Source organism: Triturus cristatus, chromosome 7, assembly GCF_964204655.1.
Source record: "Triturus cristatus chromosome 7, aTriCri1.1, whole genome shotgun sequence".
NCBI lineage: Eukaryota > Metazoa > Chordata > Amphibia > Caudata > Salamandridae > Triturus > Triturus cristatus.
Window position 1 is genome coordinate 95,948,811 of NC_140590.1, and position 22,767 is coordinate 95,971,577.

At 46.1% G+C, this 22,767-nt stretch overlaps 2 protein-coding genes across 2 annotated transcripts in view; both read right to left on the reverse strand.

Moving 5' to 3' along the window:
• LOC146808907 (phospholipase A2 inhibitor and Ly6/PLAUR domain-containing protein-like) overlaps positions 1 to 22,767 on the reverse strand; it is a 521,661-nt gene that overhangs the window by 447,246 nt on the left and 51,648 nt on the right. The gene's annotated exons all lie outside the window — the stretch shown is intronic.
• LOC146808908 (uncharacterized) overlaps positions 16,238 to 22,767 on the reverse strand; it is a 40,722-nt gene continuing 34,192 nt past the window's right edge. Inside the window, exon 4 of the mRNA XM_085620361.1 lies at positions 16,238 to 16,318. Coding sequence (XP_085476487.1) covers positions 16,238 to 16,318 — 81 coding nt within the window. The remainder of the gene's footprint in view (positions 16,319 to 22,767) is intronic.

A 22,767-nucleotide genomic window follows, 5' to 3' on the forward strand; every position in this document is an offset into this window, starting at 1 on the left:
GCGGTGTGCGACCCACTTCGCATTTTGTATTTAAAGCTCCCTGAGCCATGGGTTGACGAGCCCGGATCCCGCACCCGCGCGCCGTGAGAGGTACTATACCTGATAATTTTTTGGCAGTCTACAGCACCCCGCATACGTACCTGCTCCCTGCTGACGAGAGGCAATTACCTCGAAACACGTGTCCAGGGATGGCATTTTAACTTTTTACTCGTGGCATAGGTGTACCCGCCGCTGTCACTACATTCTCCAGAATCCTATGGGGCTATTTGCTAGTATGACGAGCGGTGTGCGACCCACTTCGCATTTTGTATTTAAAGCTCCCTGAGCCATGGGTTGACGAGCCCGGATCCCGCACCCGCGCGCCGTAAGAGGTACTATACCTGATAATTTTTTGGCAGTCTACAGCACCCCGCATACGTACCTGCTCCCTGCTGACGAGAGGCAATTACCTCGAAACACGTGTCCAGGGATGGCATTTTAACTTTTTACTCGTGGCATAGGTGTACCCGCCGCTGTCACTACATTCTCCAGAATCCTATGGGGCTATTTGCTAGTATGACGAGCGGTGTGCGACCCACTTCGCATTTTGTATGCATCAGGGGTGTATTGGGTGTGGCAGTTGTTCACGATGTATGCACACTGCCCCTGTCGATGTTTGGTTCCTCTGCAGCCATGTAGCATCAGCATGGGACACGACATGCAGCTGGGTACACCTGAATAGATGGTCTGACTGATTGACAGTCATCAGTGATGGGATAGTGGATTGTGATGATGGCATCAATGTGTGTGACACTGCCCTCGGACACATACGATTAGCATTGGCTTGACATGGTGTGGGACTTCCACATCAGCGGATCTATGGTGTATGGCAGGCTCTCCGTGAGCAGCTGTGGGTGTTTAGCTGTTAGCCGACGCTTGTGTGCCAGTTCCATGGCTAACACGCATTTGTGCTGCAGAAGGGGGGTGCCAGTGTTGGACCCACATGTTACTCCACAAGATGTGTTCATGTGTACTTCAAGTTGCCTCTGCACTCCCGAAAACATGACTAATAAAGGTGTCCCTATGCCTCCAAGGTGCCTCTTCTCACTCAATGCTGGTGTGTTGCCGCGGTGCATCCAGCATGTCTGGCATGGTATTCCCTGATTGTGGCTATGTGTCAATGTGTCAAGTAGCAAGATGCAAGCTGTGTGTGGGGGCTGAGACTGTGTAGTGGGCATGATGTCCATGACTGTGTTGGTATTGTGACATGTGCCATCCCCATGCATCCAACGTTGGCCAGGCCCCCATTCTCTGCATCCACCGGACTCAAGCTTGCAGGACATGGTTCTGCCACCTGTCTACACATACCAGGGTGCCCCCCAGGACACTGGACAGGATCCCTGACCTCTGCGCATGTCTGTTGCTGTACTCAATGTGTCTGTCAGCACGGTTGTGCGGCCACCCCCTCAGCTGGTTGGCCCATCACGGGTGTGTATGGTGCTCCATGTCTGTCTTGCCTAATACACTGTGACCCATGTGTCCTGTGCCAGACTCAGGCCCCAGGGTGTGGATGGTTGAAGACAAAAGATGACTCAGGCATGTTTAGACTTTACAAGACACATGTTAGGTAATAATGCAACCAGCAGGCATCTTCTCTTCATAGTGTGATTTATTATTGGGGGGGGGGGACAAAGTGAGGGGCTTTCCGGGAGTTTGGAATCCAAAGTTCAGTAGGGGAGTTGGTGTCCTTGCCATTGGAAATCCTCATAGTCCATGCCACAGTCTTTGTCAACATTGGTCAGACAGTGACCAGCAGGGCCATGTGGCAGAGAATGTCTCTTGATGCTGTGATGCTGTTGCTCCAGTGGGCCAGGTGCCAGGCCAGGTGTCCTGGGAGATGGTGATGTTGCTCCGACCCTCACGGTCTTTTCCGTGGACGACCCGCCCTCCTGCGGGAACCCTCAGAAGCAGGCCGTGACGACGTCTGGGATGCTCTATCGGATGTTTCCTCCTCCTCCTCCTGATCCCTCCCTGTGGGTGGTGATGTTCTCCGCCTTCTGGCACACGGAGGGTCGGCCATGTTGTCGGCCATCCGACGGAGTGTATCGTGAATCCCCTGGAACGCCGTCACTTGCTCAGCCTGTTTGTCCTCCTTCCTCCGTTGGTGTTGCAGTAGACAGGCATGTAGCTCCGCATGTTGCTGGGCCTGCTTGGCCTTGATCCCCTCGAGGACGGACACAACCTGGGCCAGGCCCGTGGTGTCCTGCCGGTATGTGTCCAGGATGTTACGGACATGGGAAAATACCGGTTCCCCAGCCAACTGGTCAGGCTCGCGCCTCCGCCGTCCTCCACTCCCACCACCCCTGCCCACTTGAACCTGGCATGCCCTTGTGGGCACATCGGGTCTCCGGGACCCCTGAGGGGTGGCATTGGCGTTGTCGCCTGCCTCCTCCTGGGTGCCCGGGACACCGTGTCCCTCCTGGCCAGCCTGGCTGCATTGTGGTGTTGGGGCAGGGATCCTGGGTGTCTCCTGGGATGTGGCAGGAGTGGGGGTGGTTGTTGGCACAGTTGTACCTGACGCAGGTGCTGCAGGTGGTTGGACACCAGAGGGGCCAGGTCGGTCGGGGTCGTCCACAGAGTGGTGAGAGTGGTCGCTGCCGGTGGGATCGGGCTCCTGCAGATCCGGGTCCTGTGAGTCTTCCCACCCAGTGTTGGGGGGTGAACCACGACGTTGACCTGTGTGTGAGAGAGACAATGTTAATTTTGGTCCATGCAACATCCATGTTTCATCAGTTTCAAAGTTGGGACATTTCCTCTTGGAATTGGGATCTGTCTTGCAGTCCACTCACAGTGCACTTGTGCATGGGTGTGTCCCTTGGGCACCACTTTGGCCCCTTTAACTATGTGTGGCACGGTCTTACTTGCTGCGTCAAGTGTGACTGCAGTCAGCAGTGGAGTGGGCAGGTGTGGCGAGCCATGCATTGGTGCCTTCCGTGTAGCACTGTACATGTGCACATGGAGTGGATCCACACACGTATATGATCCAGGTAGCTGTCGTTGTGCTCGTGAACAGATTGTGACATGGCCCTGTCTTTTGCCATGGGGAAGAGCGGGGGTTCTGGGACTGGCCACCCTTGTCTACATGCACGCAGTCTACCTGCTGACGAGCAGACATTCGCACACGCCACACGGCTGATTTGCTCTCCCTGTGTCTCGCTCCCTCTCTGTCCCCCTTTCCCTCCCTCTCTGTCCCCCTCTCCCTCCCTCTCTGTCCCCCTCTCCCTCCCTCCGTGTGTCAGCCTCCTCCCTCTGTCCATCTCGCTCCCTCTCTGTCCCCCTCTCCCTCCCTCCGTGTGTCAGCCTCCTCCCTCTGTCCGTGTCCCTGTGTCTCCCTCCCTCTCTGTCCCCCTCTCCCTCCCTCTCTTTCCCCCTCTCCCTCCCTCTGTGTGTCACCCTCTGTCACCTCAGGCCAGCTTCCTGGGCACACACTTTTAGCAGATCTTTGAATGGCCCTTGGCTTGTTGAAGTGAGTTTGTTTCTGATCTCCAGGCACCCATTGGGTGTAGTGTCTGTGTGTGCGCTGCTGCTGTGGTGGTGTGTGCTGCCACTCTTTCACAATGTTGGCTGTTCATCAGCTGCTGTCATGTGCAAAACAGTGCCTTCACCCCCATGTGTTGATGCAAGGCGTCCGCCATTTGCTGGCGAGTCTTTCCTGTGTGGGGACACACTGTTTGTCTGGCTGTGACCTAGGCCATATGGGCAGAGGGCATTGTTGTCTGCTTCTGAGTTGCACTATGTGATTTTTGGGGCCCACCCTCCCGCCATCCGGGTTACCGTGTCATGTGTTGGTGTCTTCTGTGGCCTGTGACTTGACATTGTCCAGCTGGGTGCATGGGGCATGGTGGCAGCAGTGGCATGTGCGTGTTCATGGAGTGTGGTTGAGTCATGCGATGGCTTGGGGTGGTTGCGTGCCTGTTAGTGATTTTGGTTGTGGATGACGTTCCCCCCATGTGAGGTGCGTTGTTTGTGTACTTACCCGGGTCTCGGAGTCCTTCTAATCCGTCCACTGCCTCCACCGGCAGTATGGCCATCACCCTCTCCTCCCAGGGCTGGTAGTGTACGGGTCTGCGGGAGGGCCCTCCTCCAGTGGCGTTGGCCTGGTTGTGTTCCTCCTGCATCTTGGCTCGGACCCTCCTCCGCAGATCGTATCACCTGGATTGGCATTCCTGCCTGGTCCTTCTGGTGTCCCCAACAGCATTCACAGCATCGATGATGGTCTGCCACATGGCTGTTTTTGCTGCCATGCTGGTGTTTCTGACCAATGGTCCAAAGAGCTGTGGCTCGACTCTGAGGATTTCATCGACAAGAACTTCCAACTCTCGGTTACTGAACTTTGGATTCTTGGTAGTGGGCATGGTGAGGGGTGTGGGTGTGGATGGTGGGGGGTGTGTGTGGATGGTGGGGGGTGTGTGTGGATGGTTGTGGGTGTGTGGGTGTGGTTGTGCAGGTGTGTGTGTGTGTGTGAATGTGATGAGGGTGTGTTTGTGAAGGTGGTTGTGTGAAGGTGTGCAAGTGTAAGGTGTCGTGAAGCTTGTAGTAAGGTGCTGTAAGTTGTCTGTGGTGTCTGGCAGCAGTGAGTCTGTTGCAAAGGCTCATGGTTTGTGTGTGTGGGCCCTTTTTATTGGTTCATTGGTGGGTGTGGCTGTGTTTGAACTTTGGGTGGGTGTGTTATAAGGAGTGGTGGTGTTTAGGGCCTCTGTTTGTATTTGGCAGTTGCAGGTCAGTGTATGTGTTTTTTTAGTGTTTGTTGGCCATGTTTAGTGGCTTTGTGCCATTCGAATAGTGTTTTCTTGTGTTGTTTTGTTTTGTCCTGGTTGTGTACGTGCGTTTTGAGCTTGTGTACGGTGTGTAGATGGGCCATTTGGTTGTACGGTGCTGTCCTTGTGTGTGGCTTGGTACGACTCGTACATGCGGTTGTGATGTTGGGGCATGGGGTGCGCTCCGTACTTAGGAGGTTGTGGTGGGGGTGCGACTGGAACGTACTGGGGTGTAGGTACACGGGGGTATGACACGTACAGGGGTGGGGGTAGGACTCGAACGTACAGGGGTGTGGGTACACGGTGGTACGACACGTACAGGGGTGGGGGTAGGACTCGAACGTACTGGGGTGTAGGTACACGGGGGTATGACACGTACAGGGGTGGGGGTAGGACTCGAACGTACTGGGGTGTACATTGACGGTGGTACGACACGTACAGGGGTGGGGGTAGGACTCGAACGTACTGGGGTGTAGGTACGCGGGGGTATGACACGTACAGGGGTGGGGGTAGGACTCGAACGTACTGGGGTGTACATTGACGGTGGTACGACACGTACAGGGGTGGGGGTAGGACTCGAACGTACAGGGGTGTGGGTACACGGTGGTACGACACGTACAGGGGTGGGGGTACGACTCGAACGTACTGGGGTGTAGGTACACGGGGGTATGACACGTACAGGGGTGGGGGTAGGACTCGAACGTACAGGGGTGTGGGTACACGGTGGTACGACACGTACGGGGTGGGGGTAGGACTCGAACGTACTGGGTTGTGGGTACATGGTGGTACGACACGTACAGGGGTGGGAGTAGGACTCGAACGTACTGGGGTGTAGGTACACGGGGGTATGACACGTACAGGGGTGGGGGTAGGACTCGAACGTACAGGGGTGTGGGTACACAGTGGTACGACACGTACAGGGGTGGGGGTACGACTCGAACGTACTGGGGTGTACATTGACGGTGGTACAACACGTACAGTGGTGGGGGTAGGACTCGAACGTACTGGGGTGTAGGTACACGGGGTATGACACGTACAGGGGTGGGGGTACGACTCGAACGTACAGGGGTGTGGGTACACGGTGGTACGACACATACAGGGTTGGGGTAGAACTCGAACGTACTGGGGTGTACATTGACGGTGGTACGACACGTACAGGGGTGGGGGTAGGACTCGAACGTACAGGGGTGTGGGTACACGGTGGTACGACACGTACAGGGGTGGAGGTACGACTCGAACGTACTGGGGTGTACATTGATGGTGGTACGACACGTACAGGGGTGGGGGTAGGACTCGAACGTACTAGGGTGTAGGTACACGGGGGTATGACACGTACAGGGGTGGGGGTACGACTCGAACGTACTGGGGTGTAAATTGACGGTGGTACGACACGTACAGGGGTGGTGGTAGGACTTGAACGTACTGGGGTGTACATAGACGGTGGTACGACACGTACAGGGTTGGGGGTAGGACTCGAACGTACTGGGGTGTAGGTACACGGGGGTACGACACGTACAGGGGTGGGGGTAGGACTCGAACATACTGGGGTGTACATAGACGGTGGTACGACACGTACAGGGGTGGGGGTAGGACTCGAACGTACTGGGGTGTACATACACGGGTGGGGGTTCGACACGTACACGGGTGTACATACAGGGGGGGTGTACATTAACGGGGAGTACGACTCGAACGTATGGGTGCTGGGGGGAGTGTTTGGCACGTATGCGGGCACATTTCTCCATGGTTGCAATGGGAGTTCGGTGCGGACGGTGTTTTTACCATACGGTTGTGAGTTCGGACGCACGGGTGGGATCGTGATTCCTCGGTCGGACTTGACTTTTCACGTTTGTACGGTAAATCGTCCGAGGATGTGTCGGACACATTTTCCGACCCGAGGATGTGTGGGGAATGATTCCAAATGCGGATTGTATGGACTTTTTAGCATGCGAATCGTGATTGCCAGTTCGTACGGCACTTGTACGATTCATACGGTAAAAAGACCGGATACGAGCCGCACGGGGAATTTTTCTATCGGATCGTAATCGGCACCTTAGTGTGCCGCCGTGAGCTAGTGATGAGCTGCCTGACCATTGCGCCTGACCCTGACATGGTGGAAGCGCTCCAATTCTCAGCCAACACTGCGTGCAGAGAACGAGTCCTGGGAAAGTGCCCCTGGTATGCTGCTTGACCTCCATGCGCAATAAGAGCCAGTAGCGGTAAGCGTGTGGAGCAGGAGGGGGTGCTCTGAGCATTGGCCTGCTACCTTTCTAAAGAACTTTACATTGACGAGTTTGGCCCCGTAGAGTCGGCCGAGGCTGGGCATCATCAAGATGGCATCCCCGTAATGAGAACCTGACGGGGAGTGTGCAACGACGCACGGTAATCCGCGAGGGACCGGGCGGAAGAAGATAGCAGTGCGGCGGCAGCGGACTCTGATAGGACACCGGCCACAGTGAAGGAGGTATAGCTCACTTCTCGTCCAGCCAAAATGGCAAGCGCCATCCCTCACACAGGAGGAGTTCAGGAGGCTTCCCTGCAGTCCCATGGGGGTAAGGAAGACATAGTAAGGCTCCCTGTACTGTGGTTGGCAGATGTTAATGAAGAGACAGGTTCAGCGATACATGGGAGCACATAGCCAATGACTGACCTTAAGATGGCTGCCATGTGACATTATTAACTCAAGGTTCCTTCATTTCAGGCACAAATCGTACCGGATAGGCGCCTATTGTTTATCTTCAACCTTTATCAGCCATATAGCCTTGGGCGGACTCTTATGGGATGGCGCCGATGCGGGAGGCCCGATGCACTGGAGCTGCTTCAAGACTCATAAGTGGCCGTACTCTACTTCAATCTCCCTTAAGTCTGTCTCCCGGCCTCCACATCTTAAGGATTCCCCCACTGGGACCCATTTCAAACAATTTCAAATAAGATGCCGAGATGACCCTGCTTACTCTTAACTTTGTGACTCCCATGAGGTTCTCTTCATCCCAGCCCCCTGTTTCTACTCCCCCCCCCCCCAATTCCCTCTATCCATTATTGGGGACTTGTTTCTTCCTAGTTTGATTATGCAACTGTAACTAATGTAACTATGCCAAACTGTTTTTCTTGTTATTCCTGACCGCGGAGACCTGAGCAACATGGATGGTACCCGGTGGAGTTGCTAGATAGCTATAGAGAAGATCGGCCCTGGTTCACCCCCTCAGCAGTCACCTACCCAGCCGACATTGGGCACAGTTCTCCCCACTATGTCTTCTTCCTCCCCCTCCCTCCGACGAATTACCGTAACGTTGTTTATTTCCTGTGTTTTACTATGCTCTTGTAACGCATGTAATTTGTAACTTATAACTTGTAACTCAATGATCCTCATGTAAAGCGCTCTGATACCTCTGGGTCTAGCCAGCGCTACATAAAACTCGTCAAATAAATAAATAAAAAAGGCCCTAGACTGAAGTTGAAGCCCAACATCCCAATCGTAGGATTTTGCCTATTGGGCCCATTGAGATAATCTCTTCGATGCCGATTCATACACTTAGCTGCGACATGGACCCCAACTTCATGCTTATGCCGACTCCCGGGTGGGAGATATTGTCAGTTCTATTAGTCTTGTTGTGTTATTTTTTGATTTATGTTTCTTATACCCATTCTTCCCTCATTCTTCATGACGTTTTTGTCAGTCCCACCTCTTGGGGGGGACATGAGGTGGCGAGGTGGTTGTTTGGCAAGGAAGAGGAGGGTGACTACACTGGGCATGGTGACCATACTTAGCCTCAATGTTAGAGGCCTTAATTTCCCAACAAAACGGCTGGCTGTACTTTGGTTTCTCAAAGATGCCAAGTGTGATACCTGTATGCTACAGGAACCCATCTAGTTCAGTAGGACTGGCGGCGGATGTGCTCTCGCTGGTCGACCCAGCAGTACTTCTCCTTCGGCCTGGGCAAAAATTGCGGGAGTTGCCATCTTGCTCGCCACACACTTTGCGGAGAAAGTTGAGGGTGTCTTTTTGGATGTACCGGGGTTCTTGCTAGCACTGCATATACAAATTCAAGGAACTAGATACACAGTGGCCACTGTCTATGGCCCTAATGACACACAGAAAGAGTTCCTCAGGGACTTCCCGGGACGCCTACACTCTACCCCGGACAGGAAGATGTTGGTGGGGGGGCAACTTTAATGTTATAATGCCGTGAAGCGGGACAGGTCTCACCCTGGCAGGGACAGGATAGGAGCCTTACCATGGGCATCAAGGGTTGGTTGTTCAAAGCGGTACACAGTCAAAATATCGAAAATAAAATTTCGACCTACACTAATATCGAGTTTTAAATATCGAAGGGACAGAATATCGATGTCAATATTATCTATGGACAGAATATCGACCCTAAGGTAAGTATTTTTATATCGATGTTAGTAATATCGAAGTTAGTAATATCGATATCAAATATATCGATGTTACTAATATTGATGTTACTAATATCGATATTTATATTATTGTTATGTATTTTATTATGTATTTAATATGCATGTGTTATATGTTTTTTGTTGAGTGTTTTACTGGTTTTAAAATATATGTATACAATTTTTATATGGTAATAATGGTTTTTTAAGTGAATTTTGTGTTTTAGTACTGTAGCGGGTTGTGGGTTTATAGGGGAATAGGGTGGGAAGTAATTTAATTATATGAAATTTATTATACATTTTTAGGAATTATAAATTAATTTTAATTAATTTTTGCGTTTCAGTTCTGTAGCGGGTTGTGGGTTTATAGGGGAATAGGGTGGGAAGTAATTTAATTGTAATAAAGTAATAATTTATTTTCATTTATTGGTATTGATAATTATATTATTGTTAATTAAGTATTAATTGGTCATTAATTTTTATTAATTGGTAATTAGTTTTTATTAATTGATTAATTGATAATTATGTTAAGTGTATTATTTTATTTTTGGAGTGTGTTGTGCGTTTATAGGGTAATAGTCTTGGAAGTAATTGAAATCTTATTAAGTAGTTATTACATTTGTTGTTGGGTGTTGATTATTAATTAATTGGACATTAATTATTAATTGGTAAATATTTTAAATTATAAAATTTTGGTTATGAAAAATAATTTGTTGTTGATTAATCATTAATTGTGAATTAAATATGATTAAATATTATGTATTGATATTTCTAATTAATATATGAATACGTAATTATTAATTGGTAATTAATGTTTCATAATTATTTTGTGGTATAATTTTTGTTAATTGTTCAATATTTTTTAATTGGTAATTACTTTTTCATAATTCAGATGTTTTTGGTTATGAAAAATATGTTATTGTTTAATATTTATTATTGGGTAATTAATATTTATTAATTGTTTTTATTGGTATTTATTATTAATTTATTGTTAATTAATTATCAATTGGTAGTTATGTTTGTAATCATAATTTATTGGTATTTGTAAATAATTTTGAGTTATTTAATAATTAAATCACTAATTATGTTAAATAATTATTTTATTTATAAGTATGTTATTTTTAACTTCTACGCTATCCAACACTTTCCCTACTGTTGCACTCTCTGGAGTTGGAATAGTAATTTTTATCCCTACGCTATCCAGCACTTTCTGTACTGTTGCACTCTCTGGAGTTGGAATTCTAATTTTGACCCTTACGCTATCCAACACTTTCTCTACTGTTGCACTCTGTGGAGTTGGAATAGTAATTTTTACCCCTACGCTATCCAACACTTTCCCTACTGTTGCACTCTGTGGAGTTGGAGTAGTAATTTTTACCCCTACGCTATCCAACACTTTCCCTACTGTTGCACTCTCTGGAGTGGGAATAGTAATTTTTACCCCTTTGCTATCCAACACTTTCCCTACTGTGGCACTCTCTGGAGTTGGAATAGTAATTTTTTCCCCTACGCTATCCAACACTTTCCCTACTGTTGCACTCTCTGGAGTGGGAATAGTAATTTTTACCCCTACACTATCCAACACTTTCCCTACTGTTGCACTCTCTGGAGTTGGAGTAGTAATTTTTACCCCTACGCTATCCCACACTTTCCCTAATGTTGCACTCTCTGGAGTGGGAATAGTAATTTTTACCCCTACGTTATCCAACACTTTCTCTACTGTTGCACTCTCTGGAGTTGGTATAGTAATTTTTACCCCTACGCTATCCAACACTTTCCCTATTGTTGCACTGTCTGGAGCGAGAATTGTAATTTTTACCCCTACGCTATCCAACACTTTCCCTACTGTTGCACTCTCTCGAGTGGGAATAGTAATTTTTACCCCTACGCTATCCAACTCTTTCCCTACTGTTGCACTCTCTGGAGTTGGAATAGTAATTTTTACCCCTACGCTATCCAACACTTTCCCTAATGTTGCACTCTCTGGAGTGGGAATAGTAATTTTTACCCCTACGCTATCCAACACTTTCTCTACTGTTGCACTCTCTGGAGTTGGAATAGTAATTTTTCTCCCTACGCTATCCAACATTTTACTTACTGCTGTATTTTTTTAGCTGGAGTAGTAGTTTTATTGTCTGTGCTATTTAATATGTTTTGTATTATTTTAGCTAATGTAATATATAATTAATTTTAGCAATATTCAAATTAAATGTAATTTTTTAAATGTGTTATAGATAATTATTTAATTTTTATTCATGTTATTGTTTTATGTGTACGATGTATTTGTAATTTATAATAATTTTTAATAATTTATACGTTATTAAAACAATTATTAAAACTGATTAAGTAAGTATATATATTATATATTATATGTATATGTTTAATTAATGTTTTAATAAATTATATATATTAATTATTAATTTTAAACATTATAAAATATTTTTGATTATGTTTATTTTATTTATATGTATTATTTGTTTTATTTAACATAAAAAATACCCTATATTTTTAAAAACGATATTTTTGACATTCTATATCTTATTTTCGATACTTTTGTACTTACCATGTCGATATTCTTGACATCGATATTTTTGCTCCGATATTTTTGTAGGTCGATTTTTTGACCTTCGATATTTTGTCAGTGATCCGTTCAAAGCAGGCCTAGTTGATGCCTGGTGACACTTACACCCTACAGAAGTAGACTATACATACTTTTCAGCGGTACATCACATATATAGACATGGATTGACTACTTCCTTACCACACCGGGGATAATGAGTGCCACGATAACTGCGGACATCGGGGCAGTCGCCCTTTCTGACCAATCTCCCATCACCCTACGTGTCCGCTCCACTAGGTCACCACCACACTCTACCCGCTGGCGACTTAACACAAATCTTCTTACATATGAGAAGGTCCCCATGGCTACACTGGAGGCATTGGCTCGAAGTAGAACACAACTACACAGCAATAAACCCACTATGGGAGATGCTATAGGTGGTCTGAGGAGTCACTTTATTGGTGTCGTGGCATACTATGCACAAGGCAATAAAGCGGGAAGCATGTTATCACACCGCCTCTGGGCGTTTATTCGAAATTAGTGTGCAAATGGCTCCATTCTCAATACAGACGAGGGCATTGTGAACACATTTGGGGAATTCTACCGGCCCTCTACACCGCCGATCCCCTACAGTAAGCAGACGTTGAGGCATATTTGGCTAGGGTGTATCTGCCTGGGGTGGAAATACCTGTGTACACTGCCCCAGAAAAGGACATTACAGCGCAGGGAGTCCTCTGCGCCATACTGAAGTTGTAACTGCATAAGGCACCCGGTCCCGATACACAAGGAATGCTCCCGGAGTCAATGCGTCATGCCACTATCACAGTAATTCCCAAACTGGGCAAGGACCCCAAAAATTGCGCTTCTTACTGTCCAATCTCCTTGCTGAACGTGGACGCCAAGATCATCAATCAATCAATATCTTTATTTCGATCACTTAAGACCACAAAAGACAATTAACAATGAAACACACGAGCCCACCATTTAAAGGGATAAAATATACAATATTCATGATAAAATATAAAGATTTTTTTTCAGTGTGATTACTGATCAAAAGTTTAAAAACATACAAATTTCAGGAGATATACAAAAAAAAATTAAAATTCATATTATTAAAACCACACAAGGTAATTAAATATTCTTAAAAGACATGGAACGAATCTACTGTACATTTCATAGAACTAAACGGTTGGAAGCCTTGAAAATAAGCAACCGCAGTAAGCATATATATAAACAGGATTGGGGTTAAACAAATAAACACCAGTTTAGCGATACAGTTGATATATAAGGAAATGATTAAAACTCCACTTATAGTTGGGGTTATCCCAAACAAGAGTTAAAACATTGGACTGCTGGCGTAATACTGGCCTAACTGTTTCCACATCATTTTACTTCTTTTACAGATCATTAAATTGGGTGGACTTGGCAATTTTGGTCATTTTTTCACGAATTAGCCACATCCAGCTTAAAAATTTAGCAACAGCTATGACACACTGTGCATTTGTGTCGGTCTGCATTATTCTCATTGCGGTGCCACTACTCCTAACACCCATGTTTCTACATAGAGGTTTCAACTCTTCTCCGCGGTGCCTGATAGGCTGGGCAAACAAATAAAATATGCGGGTTGGTCCCCTCCTACTCCATACACAACTTGCACTTGCTATCATTTAGATTGTGCCATTTGCATGTAAACTAGTTTACAGGTAGGGAGCCCACCCGGAATTGAAAGTAAAGACGTCTGTCCCTTGTTTTGGTGATGACAAGATCTTCACTAGTGAGCTGACGCTCAGATTGGCACCATATGTTCAGGGGATAGTCGACCCAGACCAAGCTGGATTTGTCCCGGAACGTGGGTGTAGTAATAATACGAAACAACTATGCCACCTCCTGGACAAGTCACAATGCTCACAGATGCCAACTTATTGACAGTTGACGCTGAGAAAGTGTTTGACCGTGTACACTGGCTGTATTTATACCGAGTGCTGGAACGAGTGGGCCTTGGGCCCCCATTCCGCGGGTACGGGCTTGCTAAGCAGCCCCATGGTCTAACGTTTATGTGAATGCCGTCCAATTCCCCCTTCCCCATAGGGCGGGGAACAAGACAGGGGTGCCTTATGTCCCCTCTCCTTTTTGCGCTATACATGGAGCCTCTGGATGAGCGCATAAGAGATAACATAGGGGTAACCGAGATTCAGATGGGTGTGAGGGAACACAAGATAATGCTTTATGCGGATGATGTACTCATGACCCTTACAAAGCTGTTTGACTCCTTAACATCGGTTACGGCGGAATTCTCGGAGTCTGGGTGAGTCTCAGGGTTTAAAATCAACCTGCAGAAATCCCTGGTTCTATACAGAAGGAGGGGTCCCTTACCTAGGCCTACACATTTTCCCCACATTCAAGGCTATTGTGGACTACAACTACAGTAATTTGCTTGTTCTGACATGGTCAGACCTTACTAAATGGACGCAACAGAATCTCTCATGGCTGGGGCAGCTGGCAGCTTTTAAAATGACGCTACTCCCCAAATTGCTCTATGTGATGCAAACTCTACCGCTTCGGCCACCTGTGCTACACGCCCTTACATTGGACTTTATTTGGGAGGGTAAAAAGGCAAAAATGTCTAGATCAAGAGCTTTCCTTACGGTGGTCAGGGGCAGCCTGGGGATTCTAAATGTTCATAAATATTACCAAGTAGCCCAACTACAGTATATGGTGGAATGGTCGCGCATACTTACCCAAAAGCACTGGTGCTTCATAGACCAGGCTATAGCTGAGATACACCTTTGGAAGGTGCCATGGTGGTCTAAACCACATAGACCGTGGGGCGTGTACATTTCACCAGTCACGAGAGCAGCAGTGAGAGTCTGGGACAAGGTGCAGCGGAAGCACAACCTCTCCACTCCGATATCCCCGCAGACCCAGCTGATAGGTAATCCGGACTTCCCGCTGGCGCTGGAATATTCGGGCTTTAGAGCATGGCTGGCCGCCAATTGTAAATGGGTGGGGGACTTATTTGACACCAATGGCCTCATGGAGTTCACCAAATTACAGGACTGCTATGCGCTGCCCAACTCGATGAGATGGCAGTATCTGGCAGTAGTCCATTGGGTCACCCGACCATGGATCCAACCACATGATGCTACCTTTCAAAAGAGGCTTATTACGTGGCGCTCAGATAAGAAATTGAGGTCAGACATCCATGCATTTTTGACACAACAGGAGAGCCCTCATCCCTTCCCTCCAGGGACAGATGAAAAAGAGAGTTTGGACGCTCCTTTTCTGATAAAGAGTGAAGTGACATCTTGCATCGGGCACGAACATCCGCCCTCAACACTACTAGTAAAGAAATGCTCCTGAGGAGAGTAAGATGTACTGGCGGCTGTGCAGACAATAGGGAACACTCACGCATATTCTACATCAGTGCCCCAAGAAAGAAACATACTGTGCAGAAGGATTGGCTGCTATTAACACAATGTTCAATACAGATATACCCAAATTCCCCAGTTATATATTATAGGGGACTCCCTAACCCAATCTCATATCCACTAAAGTCACCCACAGGCAAAGCAATCAATTTCACCTTGGGGGCGGCGAAACAACTCCTATGGGGGACAGATAGGATACCCACACATCAAGATTGGCTAGGCAAAGTGTGGGACATCCTAGGAATGGAAAAATTGACAGCAGTAGCCACACAATAATTACCCCTCTTTGATAAAATGTGGAGGCCTTGCATAGCGTACTTGGCAGACGGGTTCCACGAATTGACGTGTCTGCACTATTTGCGGATCCTACCCCTACCAGCCTCTGGACCCACTCCACACACCTACACATGTGGTTAACTTCAGCGTTGTCACTACTCGAGGCAATGAAGCCTGCCTCCCCCCTCCTCGCCACAATGTCCTTCACTTCTTACTTTTATTTGATAATGTTGGATTTATATCTTAATTTCTTTACCTACGTAAAGTTTACTTAAGGCGCCCTCAAATGTATAACCACTGGCCAGGGGATGTAGGCGGTTTAGGTTGTATTGCTGTTCTTTCAAAAATCAATAAAAACGATCTAAACCGAAAAACAGCCTCAGGAGCAGTGGACACATCAACGCCAATAATTTCGACAATTGAGCTCTTAACAATAAAGATTTTCACCAAAAAAACAACAAAAACTGTAAATGCCACGGTGGAGTTGAGCGCTTCAGATTTGGAACAGCAGGGTAGTGGAGCTGAAAGGTCTTCAACTAGAAAGCATCCCATAAATTTTGAAAGCAGCGACAGACCCCCGACTCAATCCCCCCATGACACCAGCTAGCCAGTAGCACATATTTCACTAAGGATCACTCTACTTGGAGATACTGTTCAGTCAACTAAAAGACAGCGCAAGAGGCTCTGGAAAGCATCTAATGAAAAGTCAAATCCATGTATATGTGAATTACAACCTGAACAGACAGGTCAAGTCTATCCCATTTCCGGTAGTAAATCCAACAGGATCAGTCAAAACGCTGGAAGAGGAACTGGATCATACTGAGGAGGCAGATATTCACAATAATGTGATCAACACGGTCACCAACCTAGCAAATTTGGTCACCACAATCAAAACAAGTAAACCTATATTACAATTGGACCCAAACCCGCTATTGCAAGCCCTCCCTCCATACAAAAAGAAGAATCTCAACGCACTAGGGTTAGAGCAAGAGCAAGCCCCAACAAAAGAAACAGGCACACAAGTGGGGAATCTGTTTTTTTAAACAACCAGGCCACTACAATTGCTCATCCTGTGGTAAATAATTTAATTACCGGAACTTAATTTGATGCGGAAAATCTATAATAATAGCTCAGTAAAATAAGAGGCAGAATCCGTGGTATTAGAGGTTCGGAACGGGCTTTATTCCAAAATCAATTCGAATTGATGGACTCCATATTCCATCACCACGAAGGTTCAGGAAGTGAAGGACTAACTTTATTGACAAGTAATCATTTTTATACAATAGGCATTACAGTGAAACAGATGCAGGAGGCGTAACAGTTGATAGCAAAGATAAAACATACATGCGTAACTAAAATGGGTGTAACTGGGCGTAACCTAAAGAACGTCATCAGGTATGATGTCACAATAGGGTGGTTCCATGAAAGAATTTCGCAATGTCAGCAGAAATACTTGGCAGAGATGCGCGCGCAGCAGCATGACGTGTGATTGACGTGCAACTAGGGGGTGAAGGGGACTTGACATTTAGCTCTATATGTGGAGACAGAAGTCTGGGGGGTCAAGTCAACCTAATCCCAAATCATATCTAACATCCTATGTTTAAAGAACTATGTTATCCAAAAGAGAGGTCTCTTAGGATAGAATCTTATTCTATACTGACGATACTGACTGTTAGTGCGTGTACAAGCGTCTAAGTGTCTACACTAGATGCGAGGGCAGAAACCTTCCATAGTAACAGGGCTATGAATTACTTGCATAAAGACAGAGAAGCCGGGCCTTTTGCTCGGTAGCTGAAAGAATGTTTACTTAAACTACTAGACAGGAATGCATTGGATGAGGAGCGGAGCAGAGCAGATAATCTTGAAGGTGAAATACAGTTTTTGGCAAGCAGACAGATCGAGTCAGGCACCGTTAGCCGCGCAGGGAGTAGGACAAAGTTCATGGATACAGATGCGAGCTCAGACTAGAGCTTTCAGAGGCAGAAGGCAGGAAACGGACTTAATGGCAGAATCAGGGCCTACTCGCCTGGACTGTAAAATGGGATAAATGAACCATATAAAGCCGGTGGCCTTTCATACTTAGGAATGGAATATCCGACCCATTCATGGCGGATCTGAAAGAGGACATGTTGACGGTGGACGCACATGTGTTTGCGTCTTCATAACTGGAACTGGAGGAAACATACATGTATTTGTGATTTATACATGAAACCGTTGGGGTCCAAGATAGGGGGCATAACTGATCATAAAAATCCATATTTCCACATTCCCTCCTTGTCCCCTACTTGCCCTTAAGAGATATCAATCTTCATCAATCCGTTGATCTGTTCATATAGCATCATTTGTTCTTCTTTCTTCTTCCGGGATGAATGAAATCTTGGTGGTGGAATACACGATGTGGCACACAGACCACAAATCGCTGGTCCACATTGTAGGCATAAGCAGCAACTGAATAGTATGAGAAAGCCAATACCTAGGAAGGATAGGACCCTCCATCCAAAGGTAGATAATACACTCCAAAACCAACCGGACCAAGTCCAGGTGCCTGGATTCTGGTGTATCTGGCTTACAATCTTATGAAGGCGAGTTATGGCTTTATATACAGATGGCGAATTTTCTGGTATGAAAATGCAACAACTTGATCCGATGACCCTACAAGCTCCGCCCCTATCGGCCAGAATGACGTCAAGGACAAGACGATTTTGAAGCACAACAATCCGCATAACAGACTGTTCTTCTGTTAAATTGCCTAAGGCGGAAATAGTTTCGTTTACTACTGCTTCAAGGGTTCTGGTTAATCTACGTATCAGCTTACTATTAGTGACTGTACCTATATAGGGAAAAAGACCTTTAATGAAATCTGTGTTTTTTTCCCATGCTGTTTCAGTGTAGTCGACTATTGGGAGATCTCTCCGCTGTCTATTGTGTACTAAATGAGTATTTCTATGATAATCAGGAGGAGCTAGGAAAACAGGTGGCAAAAGGAATCCGATGTAGCAGGTACCATCCCAATCTAGGGGCAGACGTATATATGCAGTCTGACCACATACGAAGTAGGAATGGCGAGAAGCTCTAAATGTAGATTTGCCTTGATCACTGAATTCTATTATAGTGGTGCATTTACTATGGCCCATGTGTATGGAGCCATTCTTTCTTATACACAATTCACCTTTAACCGGAAATACTGACATAGCGGACCAAATTGGTGCAGCTTCGTATTCAACATTCAGGATTATGAGATTAAGCGTGAAATTACCTAATCCATATACTTCATTTTCTAGATCAGTTCCTGTTCTTTTGGGAAGTCCCTCCTTGTTAGGGTAGCAGACTTTAAGCAAAACTAAGTTCAGGTTTCCCCATACCCAGTTGTCTTGATAAACTGCTGAGTTTGAATCGAGGGAATTAATTAAACTAAACCATGCTCCACAGGAGCCATTGTGTGTGAACGGATATGGAAAGAGAGGCAGAATTCCCTTATAGTTCTGATAGGGAGGGAGTCGGCCACATATCCAACAATTTGTAGCATTGCTAGCCTGATGGGAATGATGTAACATACTAATAAAAGTGTTATTGCGCAGCGCAAATCTATAGGACAACTCATGCGGGGGTAATTCACTAAAAGAATGTTCAGCAGTAACATTGTAAACATGTTTAGAAATAGGATAATATATGTGCAATAATATACTTGCAGCGATTATTAAAAGACATAAGAAAAACAAAATTAATAACGTCACTGTACAATGACTACGCAGTGATTTACAGTACGCATGTTGTTTCAACTTCATCTTTCCGTTTCTTTCTCTATTCAGGTCTAAGGGATACATGTCAGAGACAAATTCGACCGATTCACCTTGGAGAGGACTTAAACAATCAAATTGTCTGACTTGTTAGACCTCAATTTTAGTCTATATTGTTCCTTGTCATTCAGTTCAACCAAAGGAAGCTTTGAGTCAATCGGTGAAGACACGCGAGGTGTGTCGTTTACATCGGACGGTAGTCCATGAAATTTCTTGATATGACTTGAATGTATCCAGCCTTTTCGACCTTCGATCTTCACGGCTGTCCTCGTGGTTAACAGTACGAGTTGAGGTGATTTCCACCTAGGATCCAGCTGAGACTTCCGGTCAAAGTTCCTCACTAACACCAGGTCCCCGGGAACTACGTCATGGGGTTTCACCTCGGTGTTGTCGGGAAAGGCTGCAGCTACCTGTGAACGACAAGATTGTAGTGCAGACATCAAGGAAGCTAGGTAATCTGTCAGCATATTACAGTCTACATCAGGTATTTTGCGTGGTATAGGCGTCCCCCACATATTTGGTGGTCTACCGAAGATCACCTCATAAGGGGATAGCCCTGTTCGAGAGTGCGCTACCATTCTCAAGTAAAAGAGTGCAACTGGTAAGGCTACTACCCAGTCGACACCTTTCTCTCTACATATTTTGGACAATCTAATTTTCAGAGTTTGATTATGTCGTTCCACGAGACCTGCTGCCTCGGGGTGTCGGACACAGTGAAATCTCCACTGATAGCCTAACAAAAGTGAAACGTGTTTCATCAGTTCGGATGAGAACGGCTGGCCGTTATCTGAGTAGACAACACGTGGTAAACCGTACCGTGGGAAGAATTCTCGAACCAACTGTTTGGCAGTAGTCGGGGCAGTGTAATCTGAAACCGGGTATGCCTCTGTCCAACGGGAAAGAGCACAGACAACTACAAGAACATATTTGAATCCTCGACATCGTTCCATCTGGATATAATCCATCTGGAGGGCTTCAAAAGGGTGCTCAGGAGGCTGAAATCCACCCTGTTCTACGGAAATGCTTTTACCTGGGTTAAACTGACAACAGATCATACAGGTACGGACTTTTTGTTTAGCTGCTGCTCGTAAATGTTTGTTGAACCAAATGTGTTGAATGCTGTCTAGCATAGCTTTTTCTCCTAGGTGCGCTGGACTATGTACAGTATTAATGATAACTTGGACCATTGAATCAGGAAGAAACCATACAGATTTTTCCTTCGTCATCCATCCTTGATCCGTTTGGATCCCTCCTAATTCAGTCCATTTCTTTATTTCATCTGGTGTAGCATGTGTCTGTATGTCAATTACGTCAAGAGCGGGATCCTTAATCATCATGCAATGTGTTGGTGTCCGAACTATTGTCTTTGTTATGTCAGATGTGTGAGTTTGAGCAGTCTGTTTAGCTGTTCTGTCAGCTAGATCATTGCCTCGGGAAATGATTTCAGTAACTTTCGTATGAGCTTTACATTTCATAATTGATATCGTAGTGGGTAGATGTATTGCATCTAATAAGGCATGAATGAGGGGTCCGTGCTGAATGTGGGCACCGTGAGAAGTTAAATAACCTCTCTCTCGCCACAGCACGCCGAAGTCATGTACAACTCCGAATGCATAACGTGAATCAGTATATATGTTGACTTTCTTATTCGTAGCTTGAATACAGGCTTGTGTCAGAGCGATGAGCTCTGCTGCTTGAGCTGACAAGGTATTAATACGATTTGTTTCAATGACTTCAGTGTCTGTTGTGACTGCATACGCGGCCACTAGCTCTCCTGTACTTGTTCTCATACATGAACCATCTACATACAACGTCAGGTCTGGGTCTGACAATGGGACGTCTGTCAAGTCTTGTCTGGGTTTCGTCGTGATAGTAATAGCTTCAATACAATCATGCGCTAATGGGTCTGTTCCGTTTACTGGTAACAGTGTGGCAGGATTTAATGTACTACAACGTCTGATTTCTATGTGCGGCTGGAACAATGTCCATTCGTAACCAGTGAGTCTTGCTATAGTCAAGTGTTGTGTTTGCGTTCGGTTCAAGAGAACCTCTACTGCGTGTGGTACTTGTACTGTCAATTGATGTCCTAACACTATGGCATCGCTTTGTCTGATTGCTAAAGCTGTCGCTGCCACTGATTTCAGGCACGCAGGCAGAGCCTGAGCTACGGGATCTAATGTACTAGAAAAATAAGCACATGGTTTGTGTGATCCTGCTTGTTCCTGTGTGAGTACTGACAAAGCAGTACCTTCGCGTTCTGTAACAAAGAGTGTAAAATGTTTATTGTAACATGGTGTTGCTAAGACAGGTGCTTGACATAAAGCTTTCTTTAGGCTTTCAAAAGCTTGTGTATGTTCCTGAGTCCAAGGGAGGACAGTCGATGTGGCTGCCTCCTGTGTTGTCAACTGAATGAGTGGTTTTGCTAGAAATGCATACTGAGGGATCCACTGCCTACAATATGAAGTGAGGCCTATAAAAGCCCGCACCTCCTTTTGTGTCTTGGGTATTGGCATGTTAGCAATTAACTGGATGCGATCGGGTGTAAGCTGCCTTCCCTCCTTGGACAGCGAGTGACCAAGGTAAACAACTCGCTGGACACAGAATTGCAGCTTAGAAGGGGACACCTTGTGCCCCTTTTCGGCCAAGAATTGTAAAACCGTCAGTGAGGCTTTTTCACATTCAGGTTCGCTTCTAGCGGTGATCAGCAGATCATCGACATATTGAAGCAGGGCAGTGTTGACTGGCATGTGTATACTGTCAAGTTCTCGTTTCAGTGCTTGGCTATAGATGCTGGGGCTTTCTGTGAATCCTTGAGGTGCGCGTGTGAATTTAAAGCTTCGTCCATTTAAACTAAATCCGAACAAGTATTGGCTTTCCGGATCTATTGGGACGCTGAAAAAGGCATTCTTGAGATCAATTACAGTAAAGAACGTTGCTTCGGAATCAATGGCTGTCAGTAATGAAGAAATATCTGGGACTACGGGGTATTGTGGTACAATACATTTATTTAATTCGCGCAGATCAATAACCAATCGATATACTGGCGGGGCTTTTGGATCAGTTCGTTTAAGAATCGGAATTATCGGGGAATTACATACATTGGAGTCCGTTTCCACAACCACTCCTTGGGTAACAAGCTTGTCAATGATTTGCAGTAAAGCCACTACAGCATCTGGGGGTAACTTGTATTGTCGCATTCGTGGTAATACCACTCCTGTCTTTAGTGTGACTCGATATGGTGTAATGTTCATGCAACCAACATCTGTAGGGCCTTGTGCCCATAAATGTGTGGGTAAAGTCTGCAGTCGGTGATCCATGTCTCGGGACACATAGTGCCCTTTGAAATCACGTAGAAACAATCTTACTCCTTCCGGAGAACAACATATTATAGCTCCTAGAGCTTTCAAAGTTTTTATACCTAACAGGTTTTCTGGACATGATTTAGTAAGCAATAAATCTGTAGTTCGTGTCAAAGGACCAATCGTAAGGGGAAGAGGCTGTGATACTTCGTTAATGAT